Source organism: Bos javanicus, chromosome 28 (assembly GCF_032452875.1).
Source record: "Bos javanicus breed banteng chromosome 28, ARS-OSU_banteng_1.0, whole genome shotgun sequence".
Lineage (NCBI taxonomy): Eukaryota > Metazoa > Chordata > Mammalia > Artiodactyla > Bovidae > Bos > Bos javanicus.
The window spans coordinates 26,217,143-26,231,135 of record NC_083895.1 but is presented as its reverse complement, the minus strand read 5'-3'; the positions used below and the strand labels follow the sequence as shown (position 1 = coordinate 26,231,135).

The 13,993-nt window shown below is 41.7% G+C and overlaps 1 protein-coding gene across 7 annotated transcripts in view; it reads left to right on the top strand.

Moving 5' to 3' along the window:
* Window positions 1-411: 411 nt before the first annotated feature.
* Window positions 412-13,993, top strand: part of RUFY2 (RUN and FYVE domain containing 2) — a 42,292-nt gene continuing 28,710 nt past the window's right edge. The window contains exons 1-6 of one of the 7 annotated variants that reach the window (XM_061405154.1): window positions 412-792; window positions 2,671-2,844; window positions 5,392-5,509; window positions 12,343-12,444; window positions 13,505-13,628; window positions 13,804-13,865. In XM_061405154.1, coding sequence (XP_061261138.1) covers window positions 486-792; window positions 2,671-2,844; window positions 5,392-5,509; window positions 12,343-12,444; window positions 13,505-13,628; window positions 13,804-13,865 — 887 coding nt within the window. In that variant the 5' untranslated portion in view covers window positions 412-485. Of the gene's footprint in view, window positions 793-911; window positions 1,227-2,670; window positions 2,845-5,391; window positions 5,510-12,342; window positions 12,445-13,504; window positions 13,629-13,803; window positions 13,866-13,993 lie in introns of those variants that run through there. The other 6 variants (XM_061405155.1, XM_061405153.1, XM_061405149.1 and 3 more) reach the window with 6 other exon arrangements.

Here is a 13,993-nt window from a genome sequence, read left to right as displayed (position 1 = left end):
AAGAAGTCAAGAAGCATGAGAACTGTACGCTGGCCAATGTGATGAGATAAACATCTCACCATTTCCACAAAACACGTCTATTTCTAACTCGGCCACCGTCTTAGCAATTGCTGATTTAACTAGGTAACAGCTTACTTTCCGCAAATTGATACAACTTAAAACCTAGTGTCCATGAGGGATTTTTCCTCTCTGAAATGAGAAAACGCAGGTTTTATCTCTGCACCTTTGATTTCTGAGACTGTTCCTCCTTGCTTTTTATAAACCAGTGGACTTACTGGTTAAAATGTGGGCTAAATAGATTTCTGCCTACTGTTAATTGCTTCAGATTTTCTAAATTCTTTTGGTCCCCTACGAGTTACTGAAGCCGGGGCGCGGTCAGGTGTGTTAGATTAAACCCAGCTGGACCTTGCAGATGAAAACCTTTGCACGTGGCTTGCTCGCCTCCCCTTGGAAATGGAACCCTAGTGCTCCGGCGAAGCCCGCAAATGAGAGATCAGAGTCCGCCTTCTGGCTCCACAACCCGAGGTCTCCCTCACGCTCCTTCTTCCGGTCCGGCTGGACGCGGAGAGGCTCAGCGAGGGCGGATTTCTCCGAGGCCGGCTGCAGGCTCTAGAGTCCCCCGCCCGACGCGGGCGCCGCAGAACCACCTGGGCGTCCTCCCGCCGCCGGGAGCGCTGTGGGCCGCAGCGGGCCTGGTTGCAGACGCCGTGGCGGCCGCCGCGCGCCCGAAGGGAGCTGCTGGCGGGGCCCAGGGAGTCCCCGCCCGAGACTGTATCGCCACCGCCGCCATGGGTAAGGGGAGCGGGCCGCGAGTGGACGCCCGGCCCTCCGTGCTGGCTGAGGCCGCGGCCAGGGGAGGCGGACTGGCGGTGTGGGCATCGAGGCCTGCGAGTCCAGACTGGGGTCCGAACCTGGGCTTGGGGCTGGGCGGGGGCAGCCGGGGACGCAGGGGCGCCCGGGGTCGCCATGGCAACGCGCGGCCGCCCCTCGTTCCCTCCAGCCTCCGCCCCAGTTCGGGGGCCTAATGGCCAAGGTTTCGCGGCTCGACGGCTTACAGGGAGCCAGCACAGGGCCAGCCGGGGTGCCGCTCCAGGGTCGGGGGAACAATCGGGGACGGGCGATGACTTTTCAGGTTTGGGGGAGGCGGAGGGAAGCGTCTCATGATTTGGCCTGGGTTCCGGACGCCGAGGGCGGGAGAGGGACAGCGATGCGGCGCAGGACCCCGGGTGAGCCCTCTGTGAGGGTGCTGGCGGTGTCCGGAGCCCTTGGGCAGTCTTGCTGTCTAGGAGGAAGGGAGGCAGGGAGGCAGGGAAGGGGTTCTAGGCCCAGGCAAGATGCTGGAACCCGCCATTGGCCGAGTGTGGGGGCCGCAACGCGGTCATACGCATCCGCGAGCCCGGGCGGGGCGCGGCTCAGGTGTAAACGCTCTTAGGAAGCTGACGGCGCCCACCAGGACCTTCCTCCGAGCATTTAGTTATAAAGGAGCCGTTTGTCTTGATTGTCTCATTATACATTACATATTGTGATGGGCACTGTTAAGAAAAAGGAGAATTGGTGCAGACTATGAAATATCGACTGGTTTCGTCTCCGAAAAAGGAGTCATATCACGATGCAGATTGGAAGAAATGATGTCTTGTGAGGAGATTCTCCAAAAGCTAGCTTGGCTATAGTATTTGTGACTGCATTTTTACGTTGCTTAGGATTCAGTGTCAGGCTTCACGCCTAGCTGTCTGTGATCAGAACTAGAATACTAGATCATTAGGAATCCTGGACTATTTATCCAGTGAAGAAAAAACTGACACTTGGTTTACTTGAACTAGGAAATTTGTCAAAAGACTATGAGACGGTATACGAAAGTGCTTTATTTTTTGCACTTCATTTTGTCATCTGTGTTTGCTGAAAATATTTCTGCCAGCACAACAGTAATGAGAGTATGGGGAGCATCTGAATTTATAAGAAACTGAGGATAAAATTTGTGTGGAAGAAAATCTTCTGTGAATTGAAAATATCAGTTAAAATCAATTTTTAAAAATGCATCCATTAACTTGGTATTTAACTGGATCAGCTGTATGGAAGGTCAGGGAACTTTCACGTGAAACTGGATCCTGCTTTTATTTCCTCTGGGGAAATGAGTCCCGGAATACAAAACTACAATTGCAATGAAAAAAGCAAGGTAGAGGGTTAAAATGAGTTAGAGTTGAATGGCTTTTCTTGTATCTCCCTGTTTTATTATTTACCTGTCATGTTTGTTGTGGGTGAAACTGGAATCTTAGAATTTTAACTACTTTTTATTTTATTGCCAGTTTATTCAGAGTACTTTTTTGCCTTTGAATTCATCCTTGACAGTTCCTGCTGTCCGCCTTTGTACCAGACCCTTAAACATTACTCCACACTTAAACTCCACAGAAAAATTGTAAAATGAATACTTGAGAATAGCCAATTAGCAGGATTTTGAGAATAATTCATAAACTTTAACTGGAGTGAGCATTGTCCTATGGTATGCATGAGAGACATAGAAAGAAAGTTAACTAGGGGTGTAGGTTAGTTAGGAAGACTTGTCCACCAAGGAGAAGCAGACCAGTCTTGGTTTTGTAGGGGAAGAAAATGGTTTGGATATTTTTTGATATCAGGTCTTGCAAGTGATGTTGGACTCCTTTCTTGTGCTTTCAGCTACAAAAGACCCCACAGCTGTAGAGAGAGCAAACTTGTTAAACATGGCTAAACTCAGTATCAAAGGACTCATTGAATCTGCTTTAAGTTTTGGCCGCACTTTGGATTCTGATTATCCCCCCTTGCAGCAGTTCTTCGTTGTTATGGAACATTGTCTGAAACATGGTCTTAAAGGTACTGGAAAATTTTTAAAAAATCAACTTTGGAGCGGCCCCCCTCCCATCTTAAACATCCTTAAAAATGTAAATTTTTTTTTTTGAGGCCATAATTACTGTCACTTTAAAAATGCTGGGTGGGTTGGTTTTTGGAGAAAATACCCTACTGCTTTATGTTTCCTCATGGGTGGTCTTCAGAAAATCCTTAGTGTTTTGTAAAACGTGTATTTGATTTAAATTATTTTCTCAGCATACTCCGAACTTTTTTCCATTTTATTTTTTTTTTATTTTTATTTTTTTCCATTTTAGGACAACTATAGAGTTATTTAGAAAAATTTAAGCTTGATAATGCTGGTATGAACTATTATTACTAGTTTGTGCTCTCTTCCGGAGAAGGCAATGGCACCCCACTCCAGTACTCTTGCCTGGAAAATCCTATGGACGGAGGAGCCTGGTAGGCTCCAGTCCATGGGATTGCTAAGAGTCAGGCACCAGTGAGTGACTTCACTTTCACTTTTCACTTTCATGCATTGGAGAAGGAAATGGCAACCCACTCCAGTATTCTTGCCTGGAGAATCCCAGGGACGGGGGAGCCTGGTGGGCTGCCGTCTATGGGGTCGCACAGAGTCCGACACGACTGAAGCAACTTAGCAGCAGCAGCAGCAGTGCTCTCTTCAACAAATACATTAAAACACTTGATTGTTGAAATATAAACCTCCTTAGTGCATCGGAGAAGGCAACGGCACCCCACTCCAGTACTCTTGCCTGGAGAATCCCATGGATGGAGGAGCCTGGTGGGCTACAGTCCATGGGGTCGCTAAGAGTCGGACACAACTGAGCGACTTCACTTTCACTTTACACTTTCATGCATTGGAGAAGGAAATGGCAACCCACTCCAGTGTTCTTGCCTGGAGAATCCCAGGGACAGAGGAGCCTGTTGGGCTGCCGTCTATGCGGTCGCACAGAGTCGGACACGACTGACGCGACTTAGCAGCAGCAGCAGTGCGTGGAAAACATGTCTAGAAAAATTGTCCTCTGGATTGGGTTATTGTAGAAATGTGAGTACTCCCTGAAAATGATGATAATAGTGAATAATATTTCATAGTATATGTATAATATTTCATAGTATATGTATAGTATTTCATAGTATATGTAGAATATTTCATGCTAATGCTAAGTCATTTCAGTCGTGTCCAACTCTGTGTGACCCCATAGACGGCAGCCCACCAGGCTCCGCCGTCCCTGGGATTCTCCAGGCAAGAATACTGGAGTGGGTTGCCATTTCCTTCTCCAATGCATGAAAGAGAAAAGTGAAAGTGAAGTCGCTCAATCATGTCCGACTCTTAGCGACCCCATGGACTGCAGCCTACCAGGCTCCCCTGTCCATGGATTTTCCAGGCAAGAGTACTGGAGTGGGGTGCCATTGCCTTCATAGCATATGTATAATATACATAATGTATAATATTTCATTATATATGCATACCATGACTTATTTTACTACTGTCCTCAATGTACACTTAGGTTACTTCCAGTTTTTATTATTAAAATTGTGCTGTAAGGACATCTTTGGATTTATACATTTGTACACGTGTACAAATGCTATGGTTTCATTAGGACTCCTTGGAGTCGAATATCTGGGTCAAAGGATAGAGGCAACTTCTGTCTATAAAGACTTCACTGATCAAACAACAGTGACTGTGTTTCTTTCCCCACATTTTTGCCAACTCTTCATAGTCCCACTCTCTGAGTACTTCTTTTAAAACATAAGGAAGTTGACAATCTTATCTTAGGCCTTGAGTTTAAATTTGTGTTTTGAAAAACTTCCTTTCTATTAAAAAAAAATAGTGACGTAGATCTTTATTTTCCTCCAACTTGCTAACATTGAATTTGCCAAATGATGGCCCAAGTAGTTACATTTTAAACTCTTTTCCGAATTTATTTTCCTTTACTTCACAAAATATCATGAGGCATATTCTAATAGTCAAATGCGTATTTTTATGAATCATTGTAAAGCGACTTTGTGCTGATTGATTTTTCTTCCCAAAGAAAAATTACCTATCTTGTTGGGTGGTGCGTATCATAAGAGTACTGAATTTACAGGAGATTTGGTCAGTATTAAGAAAGAAACATAGTGATTTCATGGTTTTATATTACCCAAATCTTAGAAACAAATAAAAGGAAAAGTAAAGTTGCAATTTTTTTGTGTTTAAAAGTAAAATAACTATTTGTCTTTGGTTTATTTAATAAATTGGTAAAGATCAACCAACTAGGGCCACCAGTCTTATTTTGGTACTGGTAAAGAATGAGCCTCGTTGTTTTTTACTTTAATTGCCTACTTGCATATTTCTGATGTGGAAGAATGGCCAAGATGCATATTTCTGATAAGGAAAATATCAGAATCCTGAGAAACAGGCTTCTGTTCAGTCGGGCTATATAGTGAAAAGAGAGGAAAGGCTGTCTGAAAAACTACGTTACGTTAGAAATGTTGAAACTAAATATTGAACAAGAAGTTACTACAGTTTTGCATGTTTAAGTTGTATGCATTTATTATATTTTCTTTTTAAAGTGAGAAAATCATTTCTAAGTTATAACAAAACTATCTGGGGCCCTTTGGAACTGGTGGAGAAGCTATACCCAGAAGCAGAGGAAATAGGAGCTAGTGTCCGGGATTTACCTGGTCTTAAGTAAGTAATCCTATTACTTGTTCATCCCTAACCGTAGACCTGTATTTACTGTTCCTTAAAAGTACCTCACACTCTAGTTTATTATATTCTCTCTGCCTTATGTAGCCTTCTTGCATTCTCTAATAAAATTCTGTTTACTATTAATCAGTTCAAATTTTATTTCCTTTATGAAATTTTTCTTAGCCCCTTCAATAAGAATTAAGTGCTCTTTCTTTTATATTCTTATCACTGTATTCACTCCTGTGTTGTACCACTTACTTAAATTCTGCATTGCATTGCAGGAAATAGGGAAGTTCTTTTAAGATAGGGTGTATCAATTACGCAGTTCTGTTTCCTGAGTCTAAAGCTAGTTTGCAGTAGTAGGCCATCAGTACTATTTAGGTTAAATCCAGGACAGAGGCTCAGGAGATTTGAATTCACCAATAAGCCATTTATATACCACAAGACTTGGGCAAATTACTTCTCTTGTTGTGAAAATTGGGATCTATAATATCATCTGCCTGATTGACCAGATGAAGGTAGAGTGGGCCCTTAATATCTGTAGGTTCTGCATCTGTGGATTCGACCAACTTTGGATCAAAACTGTTTGAAAAAGAGATTTTCTAGAAAGTTCCAAAAAGCAAAACTTGAATTTGTCACATGTGGGCAATTCTTTACATAGTATTTACATTGTATTAAGTATTATAAATAATCTAGAGATGATTTAGAATGTATGGGAGAATGTGCATAGGTAATACACAAATACTATGCTATTTTATAAGAGGGACTTGAGTATCCATGGATTTTGGTATCCGAGGGGGTCCCAATACTGAGGAGAAACTGTATATGAAATGTCTTAAAAGCTGAATGTTATAGCTAGTAACTCATGAATGTTGAAAAGTTTTTGCAGGTTTTTTGTTGTTAAGCCTGGGTTCTTATGTTCTTCAGGGTATGATTAAGATATAAGAGCTTCCTTTAATTATCTTAATTCTTGTGAAAAAGATAACTTTTTTAGAAAAAATGCTTACCATTTTTTGTCAGATTTATCAGTTTGCTTTCTCTTCAGTTCAGTTCAGTTCAGTCGCTCAGTCGTGTCTGACTCTTTGCAACCCCATGGACTGCAGCACACCAGGCCTCCCTGTCCATCACCAACTCTCGGAGCTTACTCAAACTCATGTCCATTGAGTCGGTGATGCCATCCAACCATCTCATCCTCTGTCGTCTCCTTCTCCTCCCGCCTTCCATCTTTCCCAGCATCAGGGTCTTTTCAAATGAGTCAGCTCTTTGCATCAGGTGGCCAAAGTATTGGAGTTTCAGCTTCAGCATCAGTCCTTCCAATGAATATTCAGGACTGATTTCCTTTATGATGGACTGGTTGGATCTCCTTGCAGTCCAAGGGACTCTCAAGAATCTTCTCCAACACCACAGTTCAAAACCGTCAATTCTTCGGTGCTCAGCTTTCTTATAGTCCAACTCTCACGTCCATACATGACTACTGGAAAAACCATAGCCTTGATTAGACAGACCTTTGTTGTCAAAGTAATGTCTCTACTTTTTAATAGGTGGGCTTCCCTGGTGGCTCAGACGGTAAAGTGTCTGCCCACAATGCGGGAGACCCAGGTTCGATTCCTGGGTTGGGAAGATCCCCTGGAGAAGGAAATGGCAGTCCACTCCAGCATTCTTGCCTGGAAAATCCCATGGACGGAGGAGCCTCATAGGCTACAGTCCATAGGGTCTCAGAGTCGGACACGACTGAGCGACTTCACTTTCAGTTTCACTTTCAGGTTGGTCATAACTTTTCTTCCAAGGAGCAAGCTTCTTTTAATTTCATGGCTGCAGTCAGCATCTGCAGTGGTTTTGGAGCCCCAAAAAATCAAGTCAGCCACTGTTTCCGCATCTATTTCCCATGAAGTGATGGGACTGGATGCCATGATCTTAGTTTTCTGAATGTTGAGCTTTAAGCCAACTTTTTCACTCTGCTCTTTCACTTTCATCAAGAGGCTCTTTAGTTCTTCGCTTTCTGCCATAAGGGTGGTGTCATCTGCATATCTGAGGTTATTGTTATTTCTCCCAGCAATCTTGATTCCACTTGTGCTTCCTCCAGCCCAGCGTTTCTCATGATGTACTCTGCATATAAATTAAATAACCAGGGTGACAGTATACAGCCTTGACGTACTCCTTTTCCTATTTGGAACCAGTCTGTTGTTTCATGTCCAGTTCTAACTGTTGCTTCCTGACCTGCATACAAGTTTCTCAAGAGGCAGGTCAGGTGGTCTGGTATTCCCATCTTTTTAAGAATTTTCCACAGTTTGATGTGATCCACAGTCAAAGGCTTTGGCATAGTCAATAAAGCAGAAATAGATGTTTTTCTGGAACTCTCTTCCTTTTTCAATGATCCAGCGGATGTTGGCAATTTGATCTCTGGTTCCTCTGCCTTTTCTAAAACCAGATTGAACATCTGGAAGTTCATGGTTCACATATTGCTGAAGCCTGGCTTGGAGAATTTTGAGCATTACTTTACTAGCATGTGAGATGAGAGCAATTGTGCGGTAGTTTGAGCATTCTTTGGCATTGCCTTTCTTTAGGATTGGAATGAAAACTGACCTTTTCCAGTCCTGTGGCCACTGCTGAGTTTTCCAAATTTGCTGGCATGTTGAGTGCAGCACTTTCACAGCATCATCTTTCAGGATTTGAAATAGCTCCATTGGAATTCCATCACCTCCACTAGCTTTGTTTGTAGTGATGCTTCCTAAGGTCCACTTGACTTCTCATTCTAGGATGTCTGGTTCTAGGTGAGTGACGATACCATACTGATTATCTGGGTCGTGAAGATCTTTTTCGTATAGTTCTGTGTATTTTTGCACCTCTTCTTAATATCTTCTGCTTTTGTATATCCGTACCATTTCTGTCCATTATTGTGCCATCTTTGCATGCAATGTTCCCTTGGTATTTCCGATTTTCTTGAAGAGATCTCTAGTCTTTCCCATTCTATTGTTTTCCTCCTATTTTCTTGCACTGATCACTGAGGAAGGCTTTCTTATCTCTCCTTGCTATTCTTTGGAACTCTGCATTCAAATGGGTATATCTTTCCTTTTCTCCTTTGCTTTTCACTTCTCTTCTTTTCACGGGTATTTGTAAGGTCCCCTCAGACAGCCATTTTGCTTTTTTGCATTTCTTTTTCTTGGGGATAGTCTTGATCCCTATCTCCTATACAGTGTCACCAACCTCTGTCCATATTCTTCAGGCACTCTGTCTATCAGATCTAATCCTATGAATCTATTTGTCACTTCCACTGTATAATCGTAAGGGATTTGATTTAGGTCATATCTGAATGGTCTGAAGAGGAACTAAAAAGCCTCTTGATGTAAGTGATAGTGGAGAGTGAAAAAGTTGGCTTAAAGCTCAGCATTCAGAAAACAAAGATCATGGCATCTGGTCCCATCACTTCATGGGAAATAGATGGGGAAACAGTGGAAACAGTGTCAGACTTTATTTTTCTGGGCTCCAAAATCACTGCAGATGATGACTGCAGCCATGAAATTAAAAGACGCTTACTCCTTGGAAGGAAAGTTATGACCAACCTAGATTGCATATTCAAAAGCAGAGACATTACTTTGCCAACAAAGGTTCGTCTAGTCAAGGCTATGGTTTTTCCAGTGGTCGTGTATGGATGTGAGAGTTGGACTGTGAAGAAGGCTGAGCACCAAAGAATTGATGCTTTTGAACTGTGGTGTTGGAGAAGACTCTTGAGAGTCCCTTGGACTGCAAGGAGATCCAACCAGTCCATTCTGAAGGAGATCAGCCGTGGGATTTCTTTGGAAGGAATGATGCTAAAGCTGAAACTCCAGTACTTTGGCCACCTCATGCGAAGAATTGACTCATTGGAAAAGACTCTGATGCTGGGAGGGATTAGGGGCAGGAGGAGAAGGGGATGAAAGAGGATGAGGTGGTTGTATCGCATCACTGACTCGATGGACGTGAGTCTGAGTGAACTCTGGGAGTTGGTGATGGACAGGGAGGCCTGCTGTGCTGCAATTCATGGGGTTGCAAAGAGTCGGACACGACTGAGCAACTGATCTGATCTGATCTGAATGGTCTAGTGGTTTTCCCTACTTTCTTTAAGTCTGCTTTCTCTTAGCTTTACGATTTAGGGTTTTGGGAATATGGTAATGTTTTCTGTTATTACATCATCCAAATGTTTGCAAGTTATACTTGAGTGCTCAAAATAAATGGCAGTGTATCAGGGTAATACGATAACTGTTTTACATGAATTATCTCATTTAGTGCTTAAATCATTCTTAGAGTAGAGTTTATTAATAATTATATAGATGTAAAAAGTAAAGATCAAAGAAATTATAAGTGGCAGAGCCACAGATTTCCCTGTGGTGCAGTGGATAAGAATCCATCTGCCAATACAGGGGACTCAGGTTCTTTCCCTAGTCTGGGAAGATTCCACATGCCATAGAACAGCTAAGCCTGAGTGCCACAACTACTGAGCCTGTGCTCTAGAACCCACTTCTAGAGCCCGGGAGCTGCAGCTACTGAAGCCCGAGTGCCTGGAGCCTGTGCTCCACAGTAAGAGAAGCCACCGCATGGAGAAGCCTGCGTACCACAACCAAGAGTAGCCCCTGCTCACCAAAATGAGAGAAAACCCGCCCGAAGCAATGAAGACCCAGCACAGCCTAAGTCAATCAGTCAAGTTATTTTTTAAAAAATGGCAGAGCCAGGATTTAAACCCAGGTTTTAGAATTAAATAGCAAGTGATGTTCACACTTCATATTCCTCTCAGTGGTGTATAAGGTATCACAGTTTTTAACAGGGCTTCCCAGGTGGCCCAATGGTAAAAAAAAAAAAAAAAAAAAAAAAAGCCTGCCAGTGCAAGAGATGTGGGTTTGACCCCTGGTTTGGAAAGAGCCCGCACTCTAGTATTCATCTATGGAAAATTCCATGGACAGAGGAGCTTGGTGGGCTATAGTCCATGAGATCTCAGAGTCTGACACCCCTGAGTGGTTGAGTACAGGCACAGTTTTTAAAGAGGAAAAGGGAATTTAAACTCCAGAAATGGAAGAATTGCTTTTTATTTTAATATGAAAATACATGTTCATGTTGTTTTTAAAAAGCCAGACTCTGCAAAAGTAAAAAGTATTTTCTGGAGAATAGTGTTCATTAAAATGCTAAGCAGAAGAAATATGTTAGCTGTTAGAAGTGACAATTAAGTTTTTTCCCACATTACCTGACAAAAAGTTTTCTGCATAAGAAAATATAAAAGTGTGAGTGATGTATTTCTCTTTAAAAAGTCATTCATACTCTGTAAGTCTTGGTTTTAATTTACTAAATGATAACTTGGATAAAAGAGATATGAGATTTATTTTTTTTTTAGCAGGAGAATACATCCACACTTTTATTTTCAATGAGTTTAAGTCCTTGAGAGGTATAACATCACATGAATTTTGTCTTCAATTAAAACCGTCTGGTGTCCTTTCACAGGCTCTGAAGAGCTCCAGTACCATAGTCCTTCATGTCTCAGCACAGAAAAGGAATTCAAGAGGCAGAGTGATTTATTAGAATAGGACACTTGTGAGTCTTACAAGTGAATGAGAAATACTGTGCCCGAGAACTTATTAGGTTACAGTTTTATAATCAAAGGAAAAGGGGGCAGGGGGGTGAAGACCTTTGTCTTTCTTCAGGAGATATCATGCTTCCATCATTAGTTCCTCCTCCAGGTTAAGCAGGGGAGTTTTCTTATGTCTATGTCGTCAAGCTAGGTCCACAAATTACCTTTTTTTTTTTTTTTAAATGTGTGCAGAGAGCATGTCCTGGGGATCATTAACATACTGAGCTCACCAGGCAGTATGTGAGTCTCACGCCACCGTTGTTTTATTGTTTAGGGGCACGTCTCTTGCTTCTGCTGCATAGTTTTGTGGTTAAGCAAACCTGCTTTCCTGAGTAATCATTAACTTACTGCGGTCTACCATATTTTTTCTATTTACAGTCCCCTAGTATTCTGTCCCTGTTACAGTGACCTTAGCAGGACGGTGGCTTCAGAATTTGGCATAGGTCATGCCGCTGTTCCATGAGCATGGATTATCTTCTCCAGCTGGTTTTGTTCAGTTTGCCATGAGGAGATACTGTGGCTTGTGTTTTTTTTTTTTTTTTTTACCTGGTACACATCAGTACATCTCTTGCCTAGATAGAATTAACTTTCATCTTGAGCACAAACACCTTCAGTTTTAAGAAGAGCTGTGCGCTCCCTCTGGTCTGAGACCCTGCTTATAGCCAGCAAAAATGGCCCTGGGCCACAACCTTTCAGACATATTTGTTGTATTAGTTTTGTTCCCAGCAGGCCTCCATGTTAGAGAGATTTAATGTTCTAAAGGACAACTGGGTTAAAGAAACATTTGAAAAACAGCAAGCAGCCTAATGATTCTAATTAGCAGCTAGATACCTTCTTAGCATTGTTATGCTTTTTAAAATTCAGATACAAGGCTAGTTATTTTTTGAGGGCATCATACTGCCTTTACTGATGGATTTTGCATAATCATGTTTAGAGGGGTAAGCCTATTCTGACAAAATATATCTTGTAGAAATATCCTCCCTGTTTAGAGAGTCATTTCTTTAAAGGCATGAAGTGGTACCTAGATGTCCTGTAGGTTCAGGTTTACCTTAGAGACTTAAATAGCTCTTAGGGATTGGTTTGCATGATCAAAGAACTGACTTAAAGCTCTAGAAACAAAGGTAAAACCATGATTAATTGCCTTTTCTCATTATTAATGTGTGTCTCAACAAAGGTAGGAGATGTAGTCTATAATCTTTGGGCAGAGACTGTTTTCTGACCATTTGGTTTTGCTTTTCAGAACCCCCCTGGGTCGTGCAAGAGCGTGGCTTCGATTAGCCCTCATGCAGAAAAAAATGGCTGATTACCTGCGTTGCTTAATTATACAAAGGGATCTCTTGAGGTAATAACCATTAAATCATGTTCATTTTCATTTTTTATTTCATTTATATCCTGTCTTCCAAAAAGGATAGAAGATGTAGTATGAAAAGACACACAAAACACATCGTGATGGCATAAAATAAAAGAAGGAGAAAAATGAGATAGAAAACCACGGTGGGGACATAACATAGATCAAGAACTAGCCTGAAAAATGAATACTGTAAGATTTTTATTGGCCAATAAGGTGGAAATTTGTATGTCATATTTTTAATTTTTAATTTTTTAAGTTACAGTTAATTCTATGAATGGAAATTTGTATTGAAATTTGGGGCTTTAATTGAAGAGGTTTCTTTTTAGATCTTGAATATGCGAACCACTGCTTTGGCTGTATTGTAGGTATTTTTAAACTGTCTATTTAAATGGAAGGACAAATGTTTAAGACAGACTTTCAAAGCAAGGAGACTAGTTTTCAGAAGGAGTGGGCCTATGGCAGCCCCTCCATTCGGCCTTATTCTCTCAGAGTGCCTCTGTGATGTTCTGGAGAATCTGGTCATTTTTTATTTTACTCTTGACTCCAGGCCTCCCCGTCCATTACCAACTCCCAGAGTTCACTCAGACTCACGTCCATCGAGTCAGTGATGCCATCCAGCCATCTCATCCTTTGTCGTCCCCTTCTCCTCCTGCCCCTAATCCCTCCCAGCAACTCTTCACATGAGGTGGCCAAAGTACTGGAGTTTCAGCTTTAGCATCATTCCTTCCAAAGAAATCCCAGGGCTGATCTCCTTCAGAACGGACTGGTTGGATCTCCTTGCAGTCCAAGGGGCTCTCAAGAGTCTTCTCCAACACCACAGTTCAAAAGCATCAATTCTTCAGCGCTCAGCTTTCTTCACAGTCCAACTCTCACATCCATACATGACCACTGGAAAAACCATAGCCTTGACTAGACGGACCGTTTGTGTATAGAAAGGCTAATTTTAAGATACCTCACTTAATATTGGTTCCATGCTTGTTATAAGGTATTGAGATTTTACAAGTTAGTTTTTGAAATAAATTTACAATTTTTATTATTTTAATTTTCACAGTGAATTCTATGAGTATCATGCACTAATGATGGAAGAAGAAGGAGCAGTAATTGTTGGGCTGCTGGTTGGCCTGAATGTGATAGATGCTAATCTGTGTGTAAAGGGAGAGGATTTAGATTCACAAGTAAGTGAAAATGACTGGTGCCAAAGGCACAGTATTTTCATTTTGTACTCTTCCTCTTTGATCCAGGTGTAAACAGTGCTATTAAACACTAAAGAAAAATTAAAGGGGAAAATCAGTTGCATTTTGGAGGTACTTCTAGTATTTCTGCTCTAAGAAATAACTTTATTTATTTCAGGTTGGAGTGATTGATTTTTCAATGTATTTAAAGAATGAAGAAGATATTGGAAATAAAGAAAGGTATGATTTTCTTAAGTTATTTCACATACCGTATTTTAGTCTGAAGTATGACTTTTGGTCGTACCATTAGTTCAGAGACTCATTTTATTTATTTAATTTATTTTTTGGTTGTGCTTCAAGGCTTATGG